Here is a 17166-nt window from a genome sequence, read left to right as displayed (position 1 = left end):
GGGTGAGTTGGGGGGGAAGACCCGGCCCCCAAGGGGCGGGAGCGGGCCGGCCCTATCTGTCGCCGGGGTTGGGACGGGTTCCTAGCCCCTCGGTGGCCGCTGGCTGACAGGGGGAGGAGTCGTGCGGGGGTCGCGCCGCTGCAGCTCGAGACGGGAGCCGGGCCCGGAGCCTCCCTTGCAGGCCGAGCGTGCTGTGTCCAGGCCCCGGGAGTGTTGCTCGGCCGGGGTGCTATCGACCTCCCGGCACTGACCGGCTGTGCGGCGGGGGGCTTCGCAGGCCGCTGGTGTGGACATGCTGCTGGAGGAGGTCCGTGCCGGTGACCGGCTGAGCGGGGCCGCGGCCCGGGGCGACGTACAGGAGGTGCGCCGTCTTCTGCACCGCGAGCTGCTGCACCCGGACGCCCTGAACCGCTTCGGCAAGACGGCGCTGCAGGTGAGGCCGAACGGGCCCGGGGCGGGGCTGCGGACCCCAGCCCCCTGGCTCTCGAGGGGACTTTGGGGGTCTTGCCCTCCAATGCACTGCCGCCGCTCCCCGAGTTCCCCTTTCGTGGGTGGGTAGGGTCGGGGGGGAGGGGGAGGGCTCCCCATCTTCTCGAGGATTCCTGGTTCCCTGGATTGAGGGCGTTCGCTGTCTCAGAGGAGGTCCTTAATCCCTCACTTGGGGTTCATCTTCAAGTTAGGGTTTCGTGGAGATAACTTCACTTTCTTGGGGCTCCCTAATTTATGGGGGGAGGCGACCCCTAAAAGGGGGTTTCATGTTTCCATGGTAGCCCCATTTTTAGGGGTTCTTATCCAATCACTTGGGGAAGCAGATCCATCCTGTCTACGTAGTAATGGTTTCAACCTGTGCCCATAGTATCTGGGGGGCGTTTCTTGGCGTTGTCTAGCGAGCATCCCCCATTACGTTGCGGGGGGGGTGGCGGTGCTAAATATTCACTGGAGGGAGGGTTTCACATTACCTGGACATGCCCTTTCACTTAAGGGGGCTGTCAATTTTTTTTAATTTTTTTTTACTTTTTTGGGAAGAGGGATATAGTTCCTGGAACTCGGGGGTTGGGGGGGCGAGGTGATGATGGGGGAGGTCTCTGGTTTCTCTTGGGAGCTGGGTCGTTTCCTTGAAAGTGGCCCAAGTCCCTGGAAGGCTCTCTAGTGTTGAGATGTTGGGGTTCTTGTTCCCAGTAGACTTAGTCTTGGGGGGTAAGGGTCTCAAATTGCTCCCTAGGAGCTGTTTCCCTTTTCCCTAGAGGGTCCCTTCCTGTTCCTGGAAGACCCTTCACTCCCCTGGGGCCCCTTTTCTGGTCCCCTTCCTTGGGGAGTCCTTCATTCTCTGCCCGCCCCCTTACCCCTCCCCCCCCAGGTCATGATGTTCGGCAGCCCCTCCATCGCCCTGGAGCTACTGAAGCAAGGCGCCAGCCCCAACGTCCAGGACGCATCGGGCATCTCGCCGGCTCACGACGCTGCTCGCACAGGGTTCCTGGACACGCTGAGGGTCCTGGTGGAGCACGGCGCCGACGTGAACGCGCCCGACGGCACGGGAGCGCTCCCTATCCACCTGGCCGTGCGAGAGGGCCACGCCGCGGTGGTCAGCTTCCTGGCCGCCGAGTCCGACCTGCAGCACCGCGACGCGCGGGGCCTCACGCCCCTGGAGCTGGCGCGGCAGAGAGGAGCCCAGGAGCTGGTGGACATCCTGCAGGGGCGCGCGGGGGCGCATCGGTGAAGACGAGGGCAGACGCACTTTCTCCCCTCGCGCCGACGCCCACGCCCCCCGGTGCTCAGGGGCAAAGGCGGCAGCTTGTGGCTTGTTGGTGTTGATTTCTGGGGTGTGTGTGTGTTTGGGGAACATTTCACGTTTGTTTTTCTCACTCCTTTTGGTGTGTTGGACAGAGAGAGGCTCCTGCATGCAATGGGCGCCTAAACGGTTCAGTTTCCTCGACTCCCAGGCCGCTGGAGATGCGGGGCCGCCCGGGTCCTAGGTTTAAGTCCCTGCCCCGCAGTGAGGTCATCCATCCCCGGGCTCCTGGCACCTGCGATGTCTGCCCGCTGCGCCCCGCCACCCGAACGGGGTGCATTGCTTGGGCATGGGGCGGGGCCGAGTTCCAAAAAACAACGGGTGGCATGGCTTCTTTCTGTTTTGTTGAAAGCCTATTTTCCAGCCTCTTGTACAGTGTTGAGAAAAAAAAAAACAAAAAAAACCCAACCCAACCCAACCCAGATTCTATTTATTACGCTTTATGGAAAAAAAAAAATCGTTGCGTGTGATAATTTAATGTTTTTACCCATTAAATTAAGATTTGAACATGACTGCGGCGCAGGGGCTTCCGATTTCTGAGTCGGCGACGGGGGTGTTTGTGAGGTGGGAGTGGGGTGTTCGGGCGCAGCAGGGGGGAGGGGAGCAGTAATTCCCAGGGCGGCAGAGCTGGGGTGCTGGGTGGGGCCGCGGTTTGCGTTGTCGGAACGGAAGGGAGGCAGGAAACCGCGAGTGGAGAAAAGGGCCCCCAGATGTCAGCTGGGTGCCTGGAGCCCCAAGGGTACAGGAATGGGCGGTGGCCGCGGCCTTCCCCGCAGGGGTGTGGCCCGTGGGCGGAGTCTTCTACACGGAACGGACGGGATCCCGGAAGGGGCGGGGCGGGCACGGCCCCTTTAAACCCGGGTGGTGGGCGCGGCCTCGCCCCCAGGAGAGCCGCGCGCGTGCGCAGTGGGCCGCAGAGACGCCATGCCGGAGCCTCGTAGGCCTTCGCCTCTGCGCGTGAATGCGGCGTTCGCCGCGCGGTACGGCCGCTACCGGGAGCGCGAGGAGCTGCAGCGCCGTGAGTGCAGACTGCCGGGCAGGGTTGTGTGTATGTGTGTGTATTGGGGGGTTGTTGAGTCCACCGAGACTGACCTGCGGGATCTGGGCTCTGCCGCAGTCAAGGATCGCTACGGGAACCGGGATGGCGGCAGCGACTCGAGCTCCGAGTCCGACTCCAGCGATGAGCACGTGGTGAGCCTCCCTTAGGGATGCAGGAGGCATCTAGCTCCGTCCGCACCCTGATCTGAGTCCACCCCCCCAATTCCAATTCCATGCGGGGCCGGCCGCGCCCCCTCATTTGGCGTGCCCAGATACCTTCTTCTTTCTTTGCACCTGCCCACCTGGAAGGAGCAGGGGTGCCAGTCTCCTGTCTCCAGAGCTTCCATGTGATTCTCACCCACTAAGAATTTGGCAGCGCCTCTCTGCGACAGAAGCGAGGCACCTCTGCCACGTGTGTCACCCAGCTTCTCCTCTTGTCAAGCCGGATCCCCTCGATGTCCCTGAGCAGACACCCCACGCCCCGTCTCCCACCACCTGCCCCTCGGAAAGCCTCTCCTCTTTTCTCCCCATCGGTTGTCATTCTCAGTTGTCTCCTCATCCTCCGTCCCATTTCCTGTCCACATTGCTTGGACCTCCCTCTGGTGGTCTGACCTCTCCAACTTAGACTCATTTTCAGATCTAGTCCCCGGAGGAATCCCACTCCCCAGACTGACTCACTTACCCCCTTTCCTTCATTCTCATGAACATCTCCTTCCTTCACCCTGGTCCCCACAGCCTCTCTGCCCTTCCGCTATTACTGTCCCCTCTCCTCCAGCTCTGGCTCTCCCATGATGCCCACCACCCATTATCTTGCCCTAGGAATTTGACCCACAAGAGGAACGGGACTTTTACAGAACTCTGTCCTTGTTGAAGAAGAAGGACCCTCGCATTTATCAGAAAGATGCGACCTTCTACCAGAAAACAGGTTCTCAGCACCCTATAGTTGGCCTTGACGAATGAGAATCTTTTCAAGTTCAAAGCACTTAGCCAGTGTCTTAAACTGTTAGCTGTTGTTAGCGGTGTGTTTTTCAGCTCTCCCTAAGTGTGAGGTGCCGTTCAGAGTGTAAATTACTGCATGAGTGATCACAGCTCCACAGCGTAGAGCAGTTAATGGTGCCTGTTTTCCACCTGGGAGTTTCTGGATTTGATTGACCTTGGCCCTACCCTGTAGGATCCTCTCCCAGGAAAGCAAGGGGGCTGTGGGTAATGACTGGAATTTTGGGGTGCCTACAGCTTCATCTTCGGAGAGTGAGGAGGAGTCGGAGGCTGCAAAGAAGCCGAAGCCGCAGCCCATGTACCTGAAGGACTATGAGAGGAAGGTCATCTTGGAGAAAGAAGGGTGCGTGGACACACTGAGGTCTTAGGGGTACCCCTATCCCAGAGTTAGAGAGCCCTTCAGAACAAGAGCCTAGGTGGTCACACCCTCGGTGGCCCTCCAGCTGCCTGTAACAGCTGCACTCGCTCGGAGACAGATGGGCCCTGGGAGGAATATTCTGAAGCCCCTTACCTTTCTCTTCACAGCAAGTATGTCGATGAGGATAACTCGGACGGGGAGGCTTCTGATCAGAGACGTCAGGTAGGTGGAGTGTGGAGACTGGGCAGGGGCTGCGAGCACAGGGCTGAGCCTGGAGCTCACATTCCCTTTCTCCGCAGCATACTTTCTCCCCGAGTTACGCCGAGGAACAGAGACAGCTCAAGGAGAGGTGAGCCTGGACCTGTGGGTAAGAGCTGATGCTCTGGGATGGATCCGGGTTCATATCCCACTCTGACATTTAGTATCGGTGTGTGTGACCTTATTCTGTGCCTCCGATTCCTTCTTTGTGGAATAGGGTCACTAGTACCCTCTGTGTCGCAAATCCCTATGAACCCTTCCAGGAAGCTAGCTCAGGGCTTGATAAACAGGGGAAACCCAGGACAGTGTGTGCAGCCAGCCTGCCTGTCCTGAGCCTCCTTGTCTCCTGTGGACAGCTTCCGGACGTTTGTGGAGGACAGCGAGGATGAGAACAGTGCTGAGGAAGGCAGCTCAGGGTTGTTGCAGAAACGTGCCAAAACCAGGGAGGAAAAGGTGGGTGCTGGGAATGGATGGGGGGCTGGGTGAGGGTCAGGCCAGTCAGGCTCTGAGCACCGGCCTTTTTCCAGGTCCAGGAGGAGGCCGACTATGTCGAGTGGCTGAAGGGGCAGAAGGAGATTGAGAACCCAGAGACCCTGAAAGAACTGGTGAGTTCTCACACCCGTCGCTGCCAGGCTCAGCAACCTGTGCCGCCTCTGTTCTGTCACCAGCTGCTCCCAACCGCTTTCTAGAAACCAGCCACTGCCTGTGTAGCCAAGAGCTTGTACTGTGGCAGCACAATTCCTGTGGGTGCACCCATCTCTGAGGCTTAATTTCTGCCCAGTGGAGGTACACCCACACACTTCATAGGCTGGCTGGGATGTTTCGGTTACCTCCTGGTGTCATGCCGGCTCTTCTGTCCCACCCTCAGGGGCAGGGATGACGAGATAACATAGGCCTCCGCCCTCACCTTGGTCCTGCTTCATCCATCCCTAGACCCACCTCAAGGACTACTGGAACAACCCTGAGCTGGACGAAGGGGAGCGGTTCCTGAGGGATTATATTCTCAACAAAGGGTATGAAGAGGAAGGAGATGAAGACGAAGAGGAAGAAGAGGAAGAGGAGGAGGAAGGGTAAGTCCTCAGGTTTCCCTGGGGTTTGAAAGAGTCTCACCTGAATAGGTGAGTCAGAAGCATGGTTCTGGGCTGTCGAGTCGGACCTTACTCATAGCTGACCCTCCAGGGGGTTGTCAGAGGCTATAAATCACACAGGAGAAAGTTGCTTATCTATTTCTCAAAGAGCAGCTGGTGGATTTGAAGCTCCCTTTTTATTTTTCTTGTGTCCCGTCGAATTGGATCTGACTGGCACAGGAGATTGCCTCCTCCTTCTCTAGTGGAGCATCTGGTGGATTCGAACCTCGCGCCTTTGGGATTGCAGCACAGCTACTTCTCCAGAGCTCACTTTTTCAGCATTGTTGTGGTGGCATGTACTATTGAATGGGGACCCTCTGATAGCTGACCCTCCAGCTGGTTTTCAGAAGCTCTAAGTCCCACAAGAGGAAGTTGTTTATCTTTCTTCCAAGGAGCAGTGGGTGGATTTGAACCACACACATGCCTTTGGGTTGACAGTGCAGCTCCTCACCACTGGTCCACCAGAGCTTCCCCAGTGAGTGTGGTAGGAGGGGGGAAATTCAGAAGGGCGGATGCCACCCCATCTCGCTCCCAGTCAGACCCAGCCCTTCCCAAGGGTTTTGGGTTTGTTTCTTCTTTATTATTTTTTGTGTGTACCATCAAATTGGAGCTGACTGGTACAGGAGGAGATTGCCCCTCCATCTCCAGCAAAGCATTTGGTGGATTTGAACCACATACCTTTGGGATTGCAGCGCAGTTTCTTGCCACTAGGCCACCAGAGCTCCCTTTCTCCTCCCCAGGGTTTCAGATCACTAGTCCCCTCCCTGAGATGTTCCCTCGAGTACAAGCCAGAAGGCAAGAGCAGCGAGTTCTTTGTTTCACACAGATGGTGGCAGACGAACGCTCTGAGGCATGTGGTCCTTTAAGCCAGGTGGCATGGGCTCAGAGTGTGCCTCTGCTGCTAGATCCCCATGCCTCAGTTTCCCTCCCATCTGTGTGATCATAGCATACTTGTAGGGATAAAGGAGTTAATCACTGTAGCTCTCGGACACGGTGCATGAGTGGGCGGCCCCTTGTGGCAGCGTCTGACCTCCGGCCCTGCCTCACCTCTTCCCTCAGGACCCTTGGCCCCCCGGTCCAGCTGGCTGTGGACGACTCCTCAGACGAGGGCGAGCTGTTTCTGAAGAAGCAAGAGGACTTTGAGCACAAATACAACTTCCGTTTTGAGGAGCCGGACTCTGCCACAGTGCGTGATTGGGGCAGGGAGGACCTGGCTTGTGAGTCCCGGGCCTCAGGACTTGGGGGTCATCCCTTTGGCCATCCTGCTGCCCCTAGGTCAAGACCTACCCGCGGAGCATCGCATCCTCTGTGCGCCGGAAGGATGAGCGCAGGAAGGAGAAGCGGGAAGAGAAGCGGGAGCGGAAGAGGAGGGTGAGTGTGGAGACGCCCGTCCAGGGGGTGCCCGCGGGTGGTGGCCAGCTGGGAAAGCTCAGGCCCTGCCTCTGTCCCTGGCCGGCCGGCCACCTGCAGGAGAAAGCCAAGAAACGGGAGGAGCTCAAACAGCTCAAGAACCTGAAGAGGAAGGAGATTCTGGCTAAGCTGGAAAAGCTGCGGCAGGTCACGGGCAACGAGACGCTGGGCTTGGAGGAGCGGGACCTCGAGGACGACTTCGACCCCGCCAGGCACGACCAGCTCATGCAGGTGCGGCCTGAGCCCCGGCTCAGCTCCACAGCAGGTTCTCAGATGGGTTCTGGATTCCAGTGTCGTTCCCTGACGGCCCCTGAGCCGGTTTCCCTGTCTGAAGTGGGTCGGGTCATGTAAGCTTAGATGGAGATGCACACACCGGAGGTAACTGGGAAGTGTTTGAGGAACGGCAGGTTGGCCTGTCTCCTTTAAACCTGTGTGTTTGTGTTTTTTAAAAAAATTTTATTATTTTGTGTGTGTACCATCAAATCGGATCTGACTGGTACAGGAGGAGATTGCCCCTCCTCCAGCAGAGTATCTGGTGGATTTGAACCACGCATCTCTGGGATTGCAGTGCAGCTTCGTGCCACTAGGCCACCAGAGCTCCCTTAAACTCGTGTTTTGAGCATTTTCTGTTCATCGTGATAGTTGGGAGGATCCATCACCGGGCCGTAAGTGCAGGGCCGTGAGCCGAGCCGGAGCAGCAGAGCAGATAGTGGGAGGCCCAGAGAGGAGGTGCAGCCACACCTGAGGGAAGGGGTTGGATGTGTAGACGGGAGAGTGGGAACTGACATGGGCAAGTGCTGTGCACTTGCGGTTCAGCCTTCACCGTCCAGGTCCTTGTGGAGTTTCAGTCCCTTTAACAATAGTTCTGGCCTCTCTGGGAGGTTGGAGCTGAGTCTGCAGCTCTGCGCACACCCACTGCCGCTGAGTCACCTCCACTCCTGGCGGCTTCCTGGGGTTTCCGAGGCTGGGGTCTTACTGTGGTAGATGCCTGTCTTGGGCTCCGCTGGCTGGATGCTGGGGGTCTAGCAGGGGTCCGTGCACAGTCTCAGAAGTGGCAGAAGCTGATATAATAGTCACTGAGCACCCCCGAGACAGGCATGATGTTCATTTATAATGAGAGATGTTTGTGTGGTGAGGGATGTGCAGGGTTTGTGACATCTTTTTTTTTTTTTTAAATTTTTATTGCATTATTTTTATGTGTACCGTCAAATCAGATCTGACTGGTACAGGAGATTGCCCCCTCCCTCTCCAGCAGAGCATCTGGTGGAATTGAACCGTGTACTTTTGGGATTGCAGTGCAGCGTCTTGCCACTAGGCCACCAGAGCTCCCTCGGGTTGTGACATCTTAAGAGTCCTGTCACCCGGCTACTGTCGGTGGGGATGGCGAGGGGGTTAGGCCTCAGGGGAGGAAGGGACAGGCAGTGAAGATAAGCGTGGTGGCCTGAGCAGCGGCCAGTTAGAGCAGGGCCATGTCCCTCCGGCGGATAAAGCGTGTGCAAAGCCCACAGGGAGGGTGGTTTGGGAGCCAGATGGTGACCAGAACAGCAGGAGGAGGGAGCCGGGGGTGGCTGGGTTAGATGACCCTGAGACAGGATGGTGACACATGGGCTCCCCCCAGTCAGGCGGGAAATCTGGAGATGCTGGGGACCCACAGAATGGGCAGGACTAAAGCTGTGTGGGGGCAGGCCAGAGCCAGGGCCTTGCTGACCCGTGTCCCCCAACCTTGTAGAAGTGCTTTGGCGAGGAGTACTATGGCACCATGGAGGAAGAGAAGCCGCAGTTTGAGGAAGAGGAAGGGCTTGAAGGTGAGGACAGTGGGGCTCTGGGCGGTGGGTGTGCGGGGTTTGCAGCCCGAGTTCTTGTCCTGACCCTGCCTTCCTTCTCTGGACCAGATGACTGGAACTGGGACACGTGGGCTGGGCCGGAGCAGGACGGGGCATGGGGCCAGCAGGACCTACACTGTGAGGACCCTGATTTCAATGTAGGTGCTGAGGGACCAGGAAGGGAGCCGGGGGTGGGGGGGGGGGGTGGAGTTAGTTCCCTAAGGGCCCCAGGGGCCTGACCTGACATGTGTCACAACAGATGGACGCTGACTATGACCCCAGCCAGCCCCGGAAGAAGAAGCGAGAGGCCCCCTCGACAAGCAAGAAGAAGCGCAAGTCCAAGTCCCCATTTGCCGCGGCTGTGGGGCAGGAGAAGCCCGTGTTTGACCCTGGTGCGGCTCCAGTGGGTGGGCCGTGGAAAGATGGGGCCCCTCGGGGCCGAGGACACCCCTGTAGCCTGGCTGTTTCTTTGCACAGGGGACAGAACGTTTGAAGAATACCTTGATGAGTACTACCGACTGGACTACGAGGACATCATTGACGACCTGCCCTGTCGGTTCAAGTACCGCAGCGTGGTGCCCTGCGACTTTGGGCTCAGCACGGAGGAGGTCAGGGCTCTGGGCGGGTGAGGGGACAGTAGAGGTGCCCAGAGTGCAAAAGGAAGTGTGTCCTCTTTACCAAGAGATGCTGTCACATCCTAGACATGACGGAGCAAGTAACACTACAGCATTGCTTGTCTTGAAGGGCAGCAAAGACTTTAAAACAGTGTGCCTTCCCTCTAAAAATAGTCCTCCTACTTGTATTCAGGAGCCCTGGTGGCCCTAGTGGCAAGAAAATGCAGTTCAGTCTTAAAGATACGTGGTTTGAATCCACCAGCTGTTGCCACAGGAGGATGGGCAGTCTCCTCAGAAAACCCACTGCAGGGTCAGCTGTGGGTCGGTTCCAACTTGAAAGTACACCACCACCACAGTTGTATTATTTACATCAGCATCAGGGTGGTGGTGCAGATTCAGCTCTAGAGCCAGATGGTCCAAGTTCAAATCCTGTACCCGCCGCTCCCCAGCTGTGGCATGTGACCTGTTTCCCTGTCTGTAAATCGGGCACAGGTAATAGTCCTGTCTCAGGGGTGTGGCCCTGTAGGGTGCCTGCCAGCCTGAGCACCCTCTGCACTTAGTCATGGTGGCTGTGACATTTAGCTGTTAATGGTTACTAAAATGAAATCATTGTGCTTTTACCACCTTCACCCACTCATGTAATTGTCCTGATGACCTTCCAGTAGGTTCTAAGAGACTGCTCATCCCATAAATGAGGACGTTGAGGCTTGTGGGGAGAGAGCTGCTAGCTGTAGGCTACCTACTTATGGACCGGTGGCAGCCTTTGGGGCACAGAACCTGGGTCCCACCTGGGCCCTGCTTGGATGGTGGTGAAGGCTCTGGGGTCCCTGACCCTGCACTGGGATAGGAAATTGGCCCATCCTGGCCATGTGATCTGGGATTTTCCCCATTTGATGCCCTGTCCCCATAAAATGGAGTAGCTTCCCCAGAAATCTCTTCTCCCTGCCATGGAGGCCTGCCAGCTGGTATGCTCACCTGGTCCCTGAGCACCTGAGGCTGAATGGTGACCCCAGATTCGAGCAGATAACCCCACCCTCCCTTCCCTTGCAGATCCTGACAGCTGACGACAAGGAGCTGAACCGCTGGTGCTCCCTGAAGAAGACCTGCATGTACAGGTAATGTGGGAGGGCCCAGCGGGAGGGCCGGCAGGTGCGGGCCCTCCCAGAGTGAGCAGCCAGCCAGACGTGCCTGCTGCTGTCCTCAGGTCTGAGCAGGAGGAGCTGCAGGACAAGCGGGCGTACAGCCAGAAGGCCCAGAACGTGTGGAAGAAGCAGCAGATCTTCAAGTCGCTCTGCTCAGAGGAGTGAGTGCCATGAGGAGGGGGAGGTGAACGTGGGAACCTCCAGGGCTGGAAATGAGGCTCCCGTCTCCATGCCCCTGCCATCGGGGTTCGGGTCCTGGCCTCATGCCCCTGCCATCGGGGTTCGGGTCTTGGCAGGGTCAAAGCTCTGTGATCTTGGGCAACTCACTTTCTTGCTCTATACTTTAGATTCTCATCTGTGTGTTAGGGATAAGAATGGTTCCCCCCCTAAGTTACACAAATTAAACCCAGCAAATGTACCATAGGTGCTAGTTATTGCTAATTCGTTCCTGTTTTAGGTCAATGTCAAGTAAAAATGTGTTCATTTCTGCAGATAGCTTAGTGATGCCCAGGCACACATACCAGTTATCAGCCTGGATCGCAGGCTGCCACCTCCATCACTGTGACCTTTTTGGACCTCACTTTTCCTCACCTGTACAGTGGGTTTATGTCCTTGGGAACAGGCCCATATTAACCAGCTTCTCTCTTCCAGGATGGAAGTGCCCTCGGAAGCCACAGGAAAGCCACAGAGCAACAAAGCCAGCCCGCAGGGGCAGCTGCCAGTGCCTGATGAGGCCCGTGGGAAACAACCCCAACCCGAGAGCCCCCCAGCACAGGAAGAGGGGGCCTCCACGTCAGCCCCTGAGAAGCCAGCCTCCCAGAGGCGGAGGCGGGTCAAGAAGGCACGTCTGCTGGGCCCCACGGTGACACTTGGAGGCCAGGAGTTCAGCCACCAGAGACTGCAAGCCTTTGGCCTCAACCCTAAGAGGCTGCACTTCCGTCAGCTGGGCCGGCAGCGGAAGAAGCAGCGAAAGGCCAAGGGCACCCCCTGAGCCCGGCTAGTGGGGGCTTCCCCTACATCAAGCTCCTGGGAGTCTGCTCTGTGGAACCTTACCGCTGTTCCTGGGTGAGGGAGTCTCCCCATCTTACAGATGTAGAAACCGAGGCTGAATTAGCAGGTGTCTTGATTCTGACACACTCTGGGCCCCATCCTTCAACACTCAGCCTGGGTACAGCCCACTGTGTTCACATCAGATAGCTTTATTAGCCCCACAGTCCTCCTTATCCCCTACTCTTGTCAGGGTGGGGGCTGCAGACTGCTGGGTGCAAAGGTCCAGTGCAAACTACAGTACTTGAATCAGGCCCTGAGTGGGTGGCTGGGATGTGGCCTATGCTTTCTGCCCCCTGGCTGAACAGCCCCAGTCTGGCCATTTCCTGGACTGGTGTCAGCTTGTCAAGGGGGTGAAGGGGGATGGATGGACCATCACCACCAGAGTTCAAGCTCCCACACCTAGTGTGACATAAATAAAAAAATAAAGTATCGCGTCTTCTCCCCCTTCCCTCCCCTCATAAAAACACGAAGTCCTCAGAGCTCGGCCGTTTGGCCTTGAGGAGCCGCCCTGAGCGAGGGAGCCTCAGCATCTGCTGGGAGCAGGGGTCATCCAGGTTCTGGTCCTGAGCGTGGCCCTCAGCCAGGGTGAACATGGGGTACCTCTCTGTGGCTGAGGAGGAGCTGAGAACCTGGTGGGAAGGAGGGTGTGGTGATTCAGCCTCTGTCTGAAGCACACAAACTTTCCTTGCAATCAGGGAACCAGGGGAAGCCAGTGAACACCTTCCATCCTCTGACTACAATGGTTTGCTCACTGGTTGGACTACAATGGTTGGCTCAGGCCAGCCAATGAATGACAGCCCTGGGACTGATTTTTTTTCCCCTTTTACTGGGCAGAGGCCTCCCTGCCCACTAAACTGGAAAGGTGGTTGGCAGCTGTCTGAAGTCTGGACAAGACAGTAGAGCCAAGAGACCGGGGTCCCAGAACCTGAGGCCCTGGACACAGCTGTACCCGAGGCACACTTGGCGTGTACACGTCTCCCATTTTGCTCTTATCAGAGCTGGAATTTTAACTTGCAAACAGGCCCTGACGGAGTACCCCACCATGGCCACCCCCTGGGTTTCAAGAGGGCTGTTAGATCACTTCCAGAATAGGCACCAGGGTCCCCCCAGGCTTCTGCTGTCTTCCCCCGAGTTCCACCTTCCTTCCTTCTCGCTCACCCTGGTCAGCTCTGAGCAGAGCCTCTCAAATTCCTTCTTGTCTCCAGCGTAAAACCCCACTGTACAGCTTGGGTCCATCTTGGCGAAGGCCATCTTGCGGGGTGAGGTGCAATGGAAGGACTGGGGGCAGACAGAAAAGGGAGGCTCAGGGTGCTGCAGCTACCCCTGTGTCCCTGAGCCCACCCTGGGGTCCCAGCTCACCTCCAGGGGAAAATCAGCCTGGGTGACATCCACGCTGGGCTGGCAGTAGTGTGGGTCCAGGTAGAGGAGGAAGTCATCTGCTGGGGAGGGGAGGCATGAGTGGGGGCGGGGAGGGGGAAGGTGTGGGGTGTAGGGCAGGACCTACCCTGGTAGCCGATGAAGTACAGGGAGTGCCGTGGCTTGCCACCCATGATGCCCAGGCACAGCTCGGAACGCAGGAGCTCCTACAGGGAGGAGAGTGGGCAGAGACTGAGGGCTCCGGGGAGATGCTGTCAAGCAGTCACTCAGCAAACATGGGGTGAGCGTCTACACGCACCAGGCACGCCCTGGGTTAGGAGACAACAGCTCTGAGATGAACAGAGCCCCTCCCCTCTGGAGCTGACATTCCAGCATGAACAGGAACAAGATAAGGGAGGGAGGTAACTGTTACCAGAAGCAGTTGACACCAGGGAATGAGGGGGCAGTGTTTCCAAATGGAGACTTTAAATTAGGGGCTTGGGGAAGGAAGGCCTGAGAAGGTAAGGCTTGAGCAAAGACCTGAAGGAGGTAGGATGGAATCCCATGGGTGGGGGAGAGGGCTCTAAACAGCAGTGCAAAGGCCCTGAGGTAGGTGTGTTCTGAAGAGTGAGGGGACCAATGTGGCCAAAGCAGGAGGAACTGGGGGGGCTAGGGGGACACATTAAGTCAAGGAGGGGATAGAGGCAAATGGTGCAGGGACTTTTGAGCCTAGGAAGGATGCTGGCTTAGGTCTGAAAGCAAACATTCCAGGGTCGTCCTTGACCCTTGTGGTTCCCTCTCAAAGGAGCAAAAGACACCCCCACCCCCCACCCATCAGCCTGTCACTGTTAGCTAGCTCCCTTCAGAGTCCCAGCTATGGTGCTACAGGTGCCCAGTGATTTCACCACTTGTCATTATGATGTCCGCACCTACGGGCTGGGATTTCAGTGCGTTGTGTCTGCCTCATGCCCAGGACAGTGCGTGGCATAGGAAGTGTCCCACAGCTACTAACAGATGAGAGGCTGAAGGATGTACACACGGCCCTGACTGTACCCACCTTCACACAGGGCACGTACACGGGGTTGAGAGTCTCGCCGCCCAGCCGCACAGGCACCAGGATGACCACAGACTTCCATTCGGCAGTGGGGTCTGGCCTGGCCAGCAGGCGTGCTACGTCCGCTTTGTACACTGAAGGGACAGAGGAACATTATCACCCAGCGTCAAGCCCCACAGTGGTGCCCCCTGAGCTCAGGAGCCCAGCAGCTGTCAACATAAAAGAGCTGCTTCTGGGTGCCTCTAAATTCTCTGGACAATCCGGTAATTCCAAGGAGCTGCGGACATGCCATTTCACAGACATGGCAGCTGAGGGCCTGAAATCATGGTGAAGAGCATAAAGCCGAGATGCAGAACCCTTTCTGCAGAATGACAGACCTGGCTTCTAGTGACTCAGCATCTCGGTCTGCCAATAAGCAAATGCAAGCCCCAAGCCACGTGCTCCCAAACGATCACCCTGCGTGGGTCCCTCCTCCTCAGGTCTCCAGCCTTCTCCCTCCTTGGACGCTACATGCCGCCATCGCAGAATCAGTTCGTACTCCTAGAGACATTATATGACAGAGCACACCCGCGGGGTTGCCAAGATGGCAATCTTTACAGAAGCAGATGGCTGGGGCTTCAAAACGCCTACCTATTGGTCTGCAGCCAACGGCTTTACCACACTGTCCCCAAGGTTCACCTAGGATAAGGTGAACCGAAAGCCAAATCTTTTAGCCATCAAGTTAATTATGACTCGTCGTGACCCATCATCAGGTTTCCTGAAGCTGTAAATATGGCAGGTGAAAGGCTACCTTTTTCTCCCAAGGATTTGAACCACTGGCCTTTTGGTTAACAGCATAACGCGTAACAATAAGCCAGCAAAGCTTTAAGGTAGGGTCTCAAACTCAAACGATGACTTGCAACCGACTCATAGCTGATCCTCCAGTGGGTTTTCTGAGGCCGTAAATCACGAGGGTGGATATTGCCCGTCTACTCCCCAAGGAACCACTGGTGGGTCTGAACCGCCAGGGAGACGACACCTTTGGCTTTAGCAGGACAACTCCCAAGTTGTCATTAAGCACCATCGAGTCAGAACCAATTCAGCTGGTCCTCCGGCGGGCTTTCAGGTGCAGTGAACCGCACGGAGGAGAACGCCTTTCTCTCTCATGTGGAGCAGCTGGTGGATAGCAGGGACTAGCAGATCCACAGCTGATCTGTCGAGAAGGCCTCACTGTAGGAGTTTTACATTTACTTCTAAGGACAAGTAGAGGAAGTGCGTACACTTTAAAACTGCTGCCAGAGGGAGCTCTGGTGGCCTAGTGGCAAGAAGCAGCGTTGCAATCTCAAAGGAGAGTGGTTTGAATCCACCAGATGCTCCGCTGGAAGAGGAGGGGCAATCTCCTGTGTGCTGGTCAGATCCGATTTGATGGTACACAAGAAAATCAAAACAAAAACTGCTGCCAGAAGAGTGAGTGGGACCTGGGAGAATAAGGCCTCTTGTTCTCTATTCACTGTCATGTCAGAAGAGATTCCTTAAGCTTGAATCCTTTCTTAGTGTCCCCTGGCCCAGCCTTGGGGGCAGTGACAGGCGCAGACTCCCAGGCGTCAGCCTTACCTGTGCAGTCCTGAGAAACGTACACCACCAGGCGGGAGACCTCTGAGCAGCTCTCCACAGCTTTCCTGGGGGTGCGAGGGGAGGCCTGAGTTCCTGGGACACCCACTGGCTCCCCTGTTCCCTCCAGCGGCTCTTGTCCTCACCTGAGGATGTGTGCCACCACCGATGGCCCATACCAGTCACCCGCCTTCTTGTCTGAGCTCTGCCCGAGCTCCACCAGCCTGTGCAGCCCAAAGGGGGCCTGGGGGTGGTCTGCAAACCAGGACACGATCTGCCGGTGCTGGTGCTCCTGCTCCAGGGCCAGGCTGCCCTGGGCCCGGTGTGGGGGCATCCGGTGGGCAGGGCCATGGTACCGGCTGGGGGAGGTTGACCTTGACAGCTCAGGGGGCCCCAGGCTTGGGCCCTCAGCCCACGTCCAGTCTGGTAGGAGTGGGGACACAGTCAAATGTTAGGGGGGGTGTGGGGGGACATGGTTCCATTTACTCCTCATTTACACATAATTCTAATGTTTCTAGAACCCCATTTGAGCTATAATTCTGCTCTCTGAAACTATAACCAACCCTCATTGCCTCCAGATTTCAGTCTGCACACATTCTAATGTATCTGCAAACTTGGCATCTATTCCCAGCACTAACACTCACGACAGGTGTGGCTGGTGTCCCCTCCCTGCTGGCACGGCTCACCTCGGGGCAGAAGGTGCAGCAGCAGGCCCTGGGCCAGCATCATCTGTCCGCTGCGTAACATGCACCCCCAGCCGCAGTCCGAAGTCAGAAAGCCCCCCGAGAGCGGAGGAAAGTCCCGGCGGTAGGTCAGCCATAGGCGGGAAGCAAAGTCACGCTGGAAACGCTGGATGTCACCTAGGAGAGCCAGCCTGTGAGCTGCAGACTGAGAGACACCCCTGCGAGGTCTCCTCAATTCTGATCCCAGCCACCAGCTCACCCTCGCCCTCGAAGCGGTAGCGACGGCCACAGAGGTAGACACTGGAGATCTTGCTGAAGCTGGTCCGGCTTTTGACAGCCCAACCTGGGGAGATGTGGGGGGCAGCACCCAGTAAGGCGACACACTCGCTAGACAGACACAAAACACGATGCCATTCCCAATCTGGGGTATGGGAGGTCGATCCCAGTTCCTAACTCACGGTGGTGGGGGTGGGGGGGGACGGGTAAAAGAGGAACAAGAATGCCCAGCCCCATGGAGGCAATTACACATGTGTCTGTTATGAAGCCTGAATTAAGCAAGGCTGTTCCTTTTAACGCACCCATTTCACAGAAGGGGAAATAGAGGCGCAAAGAAACAAAGGCACTTTGACCAAGGTCATCAGAGGTGAATACATTCCTGTCCGACTCACGCAGGTCCGCCCTTGGGCTGGGCAGGGCGGGAACCCACAGGTGAGTCACGGGAGAAAACACGGTGTTAAAACAACGGGCTCCCCGATCCCCGCCCACCTGGAAGCCCCCCCTCGGGCCGCCCCTGACCCCTTCTCACCGTACTTGACGTTGTTCCAGGCCGTCAGGAACTTCGCCTTGAACTTGTCCACCTCGTCCGGCTCCCCGGGAGC

General features: G+C 57.1%; 3 protein-coding genes across 3 annotated transcripts; 2 read left to right on the top strand and 1 right to left on the bottom strand.

The window, feature by feature from the left end:
* Window positions 1–292: 292 nt before the first annotated feature.
* Window positions 293–1717, top strand: CDKN2D (cyclin-dependent kinase inhibitor 2D (p19, inhibits CDK4)). Its single transcript, XM_006898844.1, has 2 exons — window positions 293–433; window positions 1358–1717. Exons 1-2 carry the CDS (start codon window positions 293–295, stop codon window positions 1715–1717), a joined length of 501 nt encoding a protein of 166 aa, XP_006898906.1.
* A 984-nt stretch (window positions 1718–2701) lies between these two features.
* KRI1 (KRI1 homolog (S. cerevisiae)) lies at window positions 2702–11546 on the top strand. Its single transcript, XM_006898843.1, has 19 exons — window positions 2702–2807; window positions 2907–2980; window positions 3647–3752; window positions 4061–4166; window positions 4349–4403; window positions 4481–4530; window positions 4796–4892; window positions 4967–5044; window positions 5373–5509; window positions 6626–6752; window positions 6842–6937; window positions 7037–7207; window positions 8706–8781; window positions 8869–8957; window positions 9059–9191; window positions 9277–9407; window positions 10464–10528; window positions 10618–10716; window positions 11207–11546. The coding sequence occupies exons 1-19, from the start codon at window positions 2714–2716 to the stop codon at window positions 11544–11546; spliced, it is 2124 nt and encodes a 707-aa protein (XP_006898905.1). The 5' UTR covers window positions 2702–2713.
* A 514-nt stretch (window positions 11547–12060) lies between these two features.
* On the bottom strand, window positions 12061–16641 carry ATG4D (autophagy related 4D, cysteine peptidase). Its single transcript, XM_006898771.1, has 9 exons — window positions 16548–16641; window positions 16292–16465; window positions 15752–16028; window positions 15609–15673; window positions 14019–14149; window positions 13110–13188; window positions 12965–13041; window positions 12764–12883; window positions 12061–12234 (listed from the first exon to the last, which is right to left on the bottom strand). The coding sequence occupies exons 2-9, from the start codon at window positions 16350–16352 to the stop codon at window positions 12061–12063; spliced, it is 984 nt and encodes a 327-aa protein (XP_006898833.1). The 5' UTR covers window positions 16353–16465; window positions 16548–16641.
* Window positions 16642–17166: the final 525 nt, after the last annotated feature.

Source organism: Elephantulus edwardii, unplaced genomic scaffold, assembly GCF_000299155.1.
Source record: "Elephantulus edwardii isolate Elephantulus edwardi_28Jun2011 unplaced genomic scaffold, EleEdw1.0 scaffold00237, whole genome shotgun sequence".
Classification (NCBI taxonomy): Eukaryota; Metazoa; Chordata; class Mammalia; order Macroscelidea; family Macroscelididae; genus Elephantulus; species Elephantulus edwardii.
This window is presented reverse-complemented; position numbering and strand designations above follow the sequence as displayed.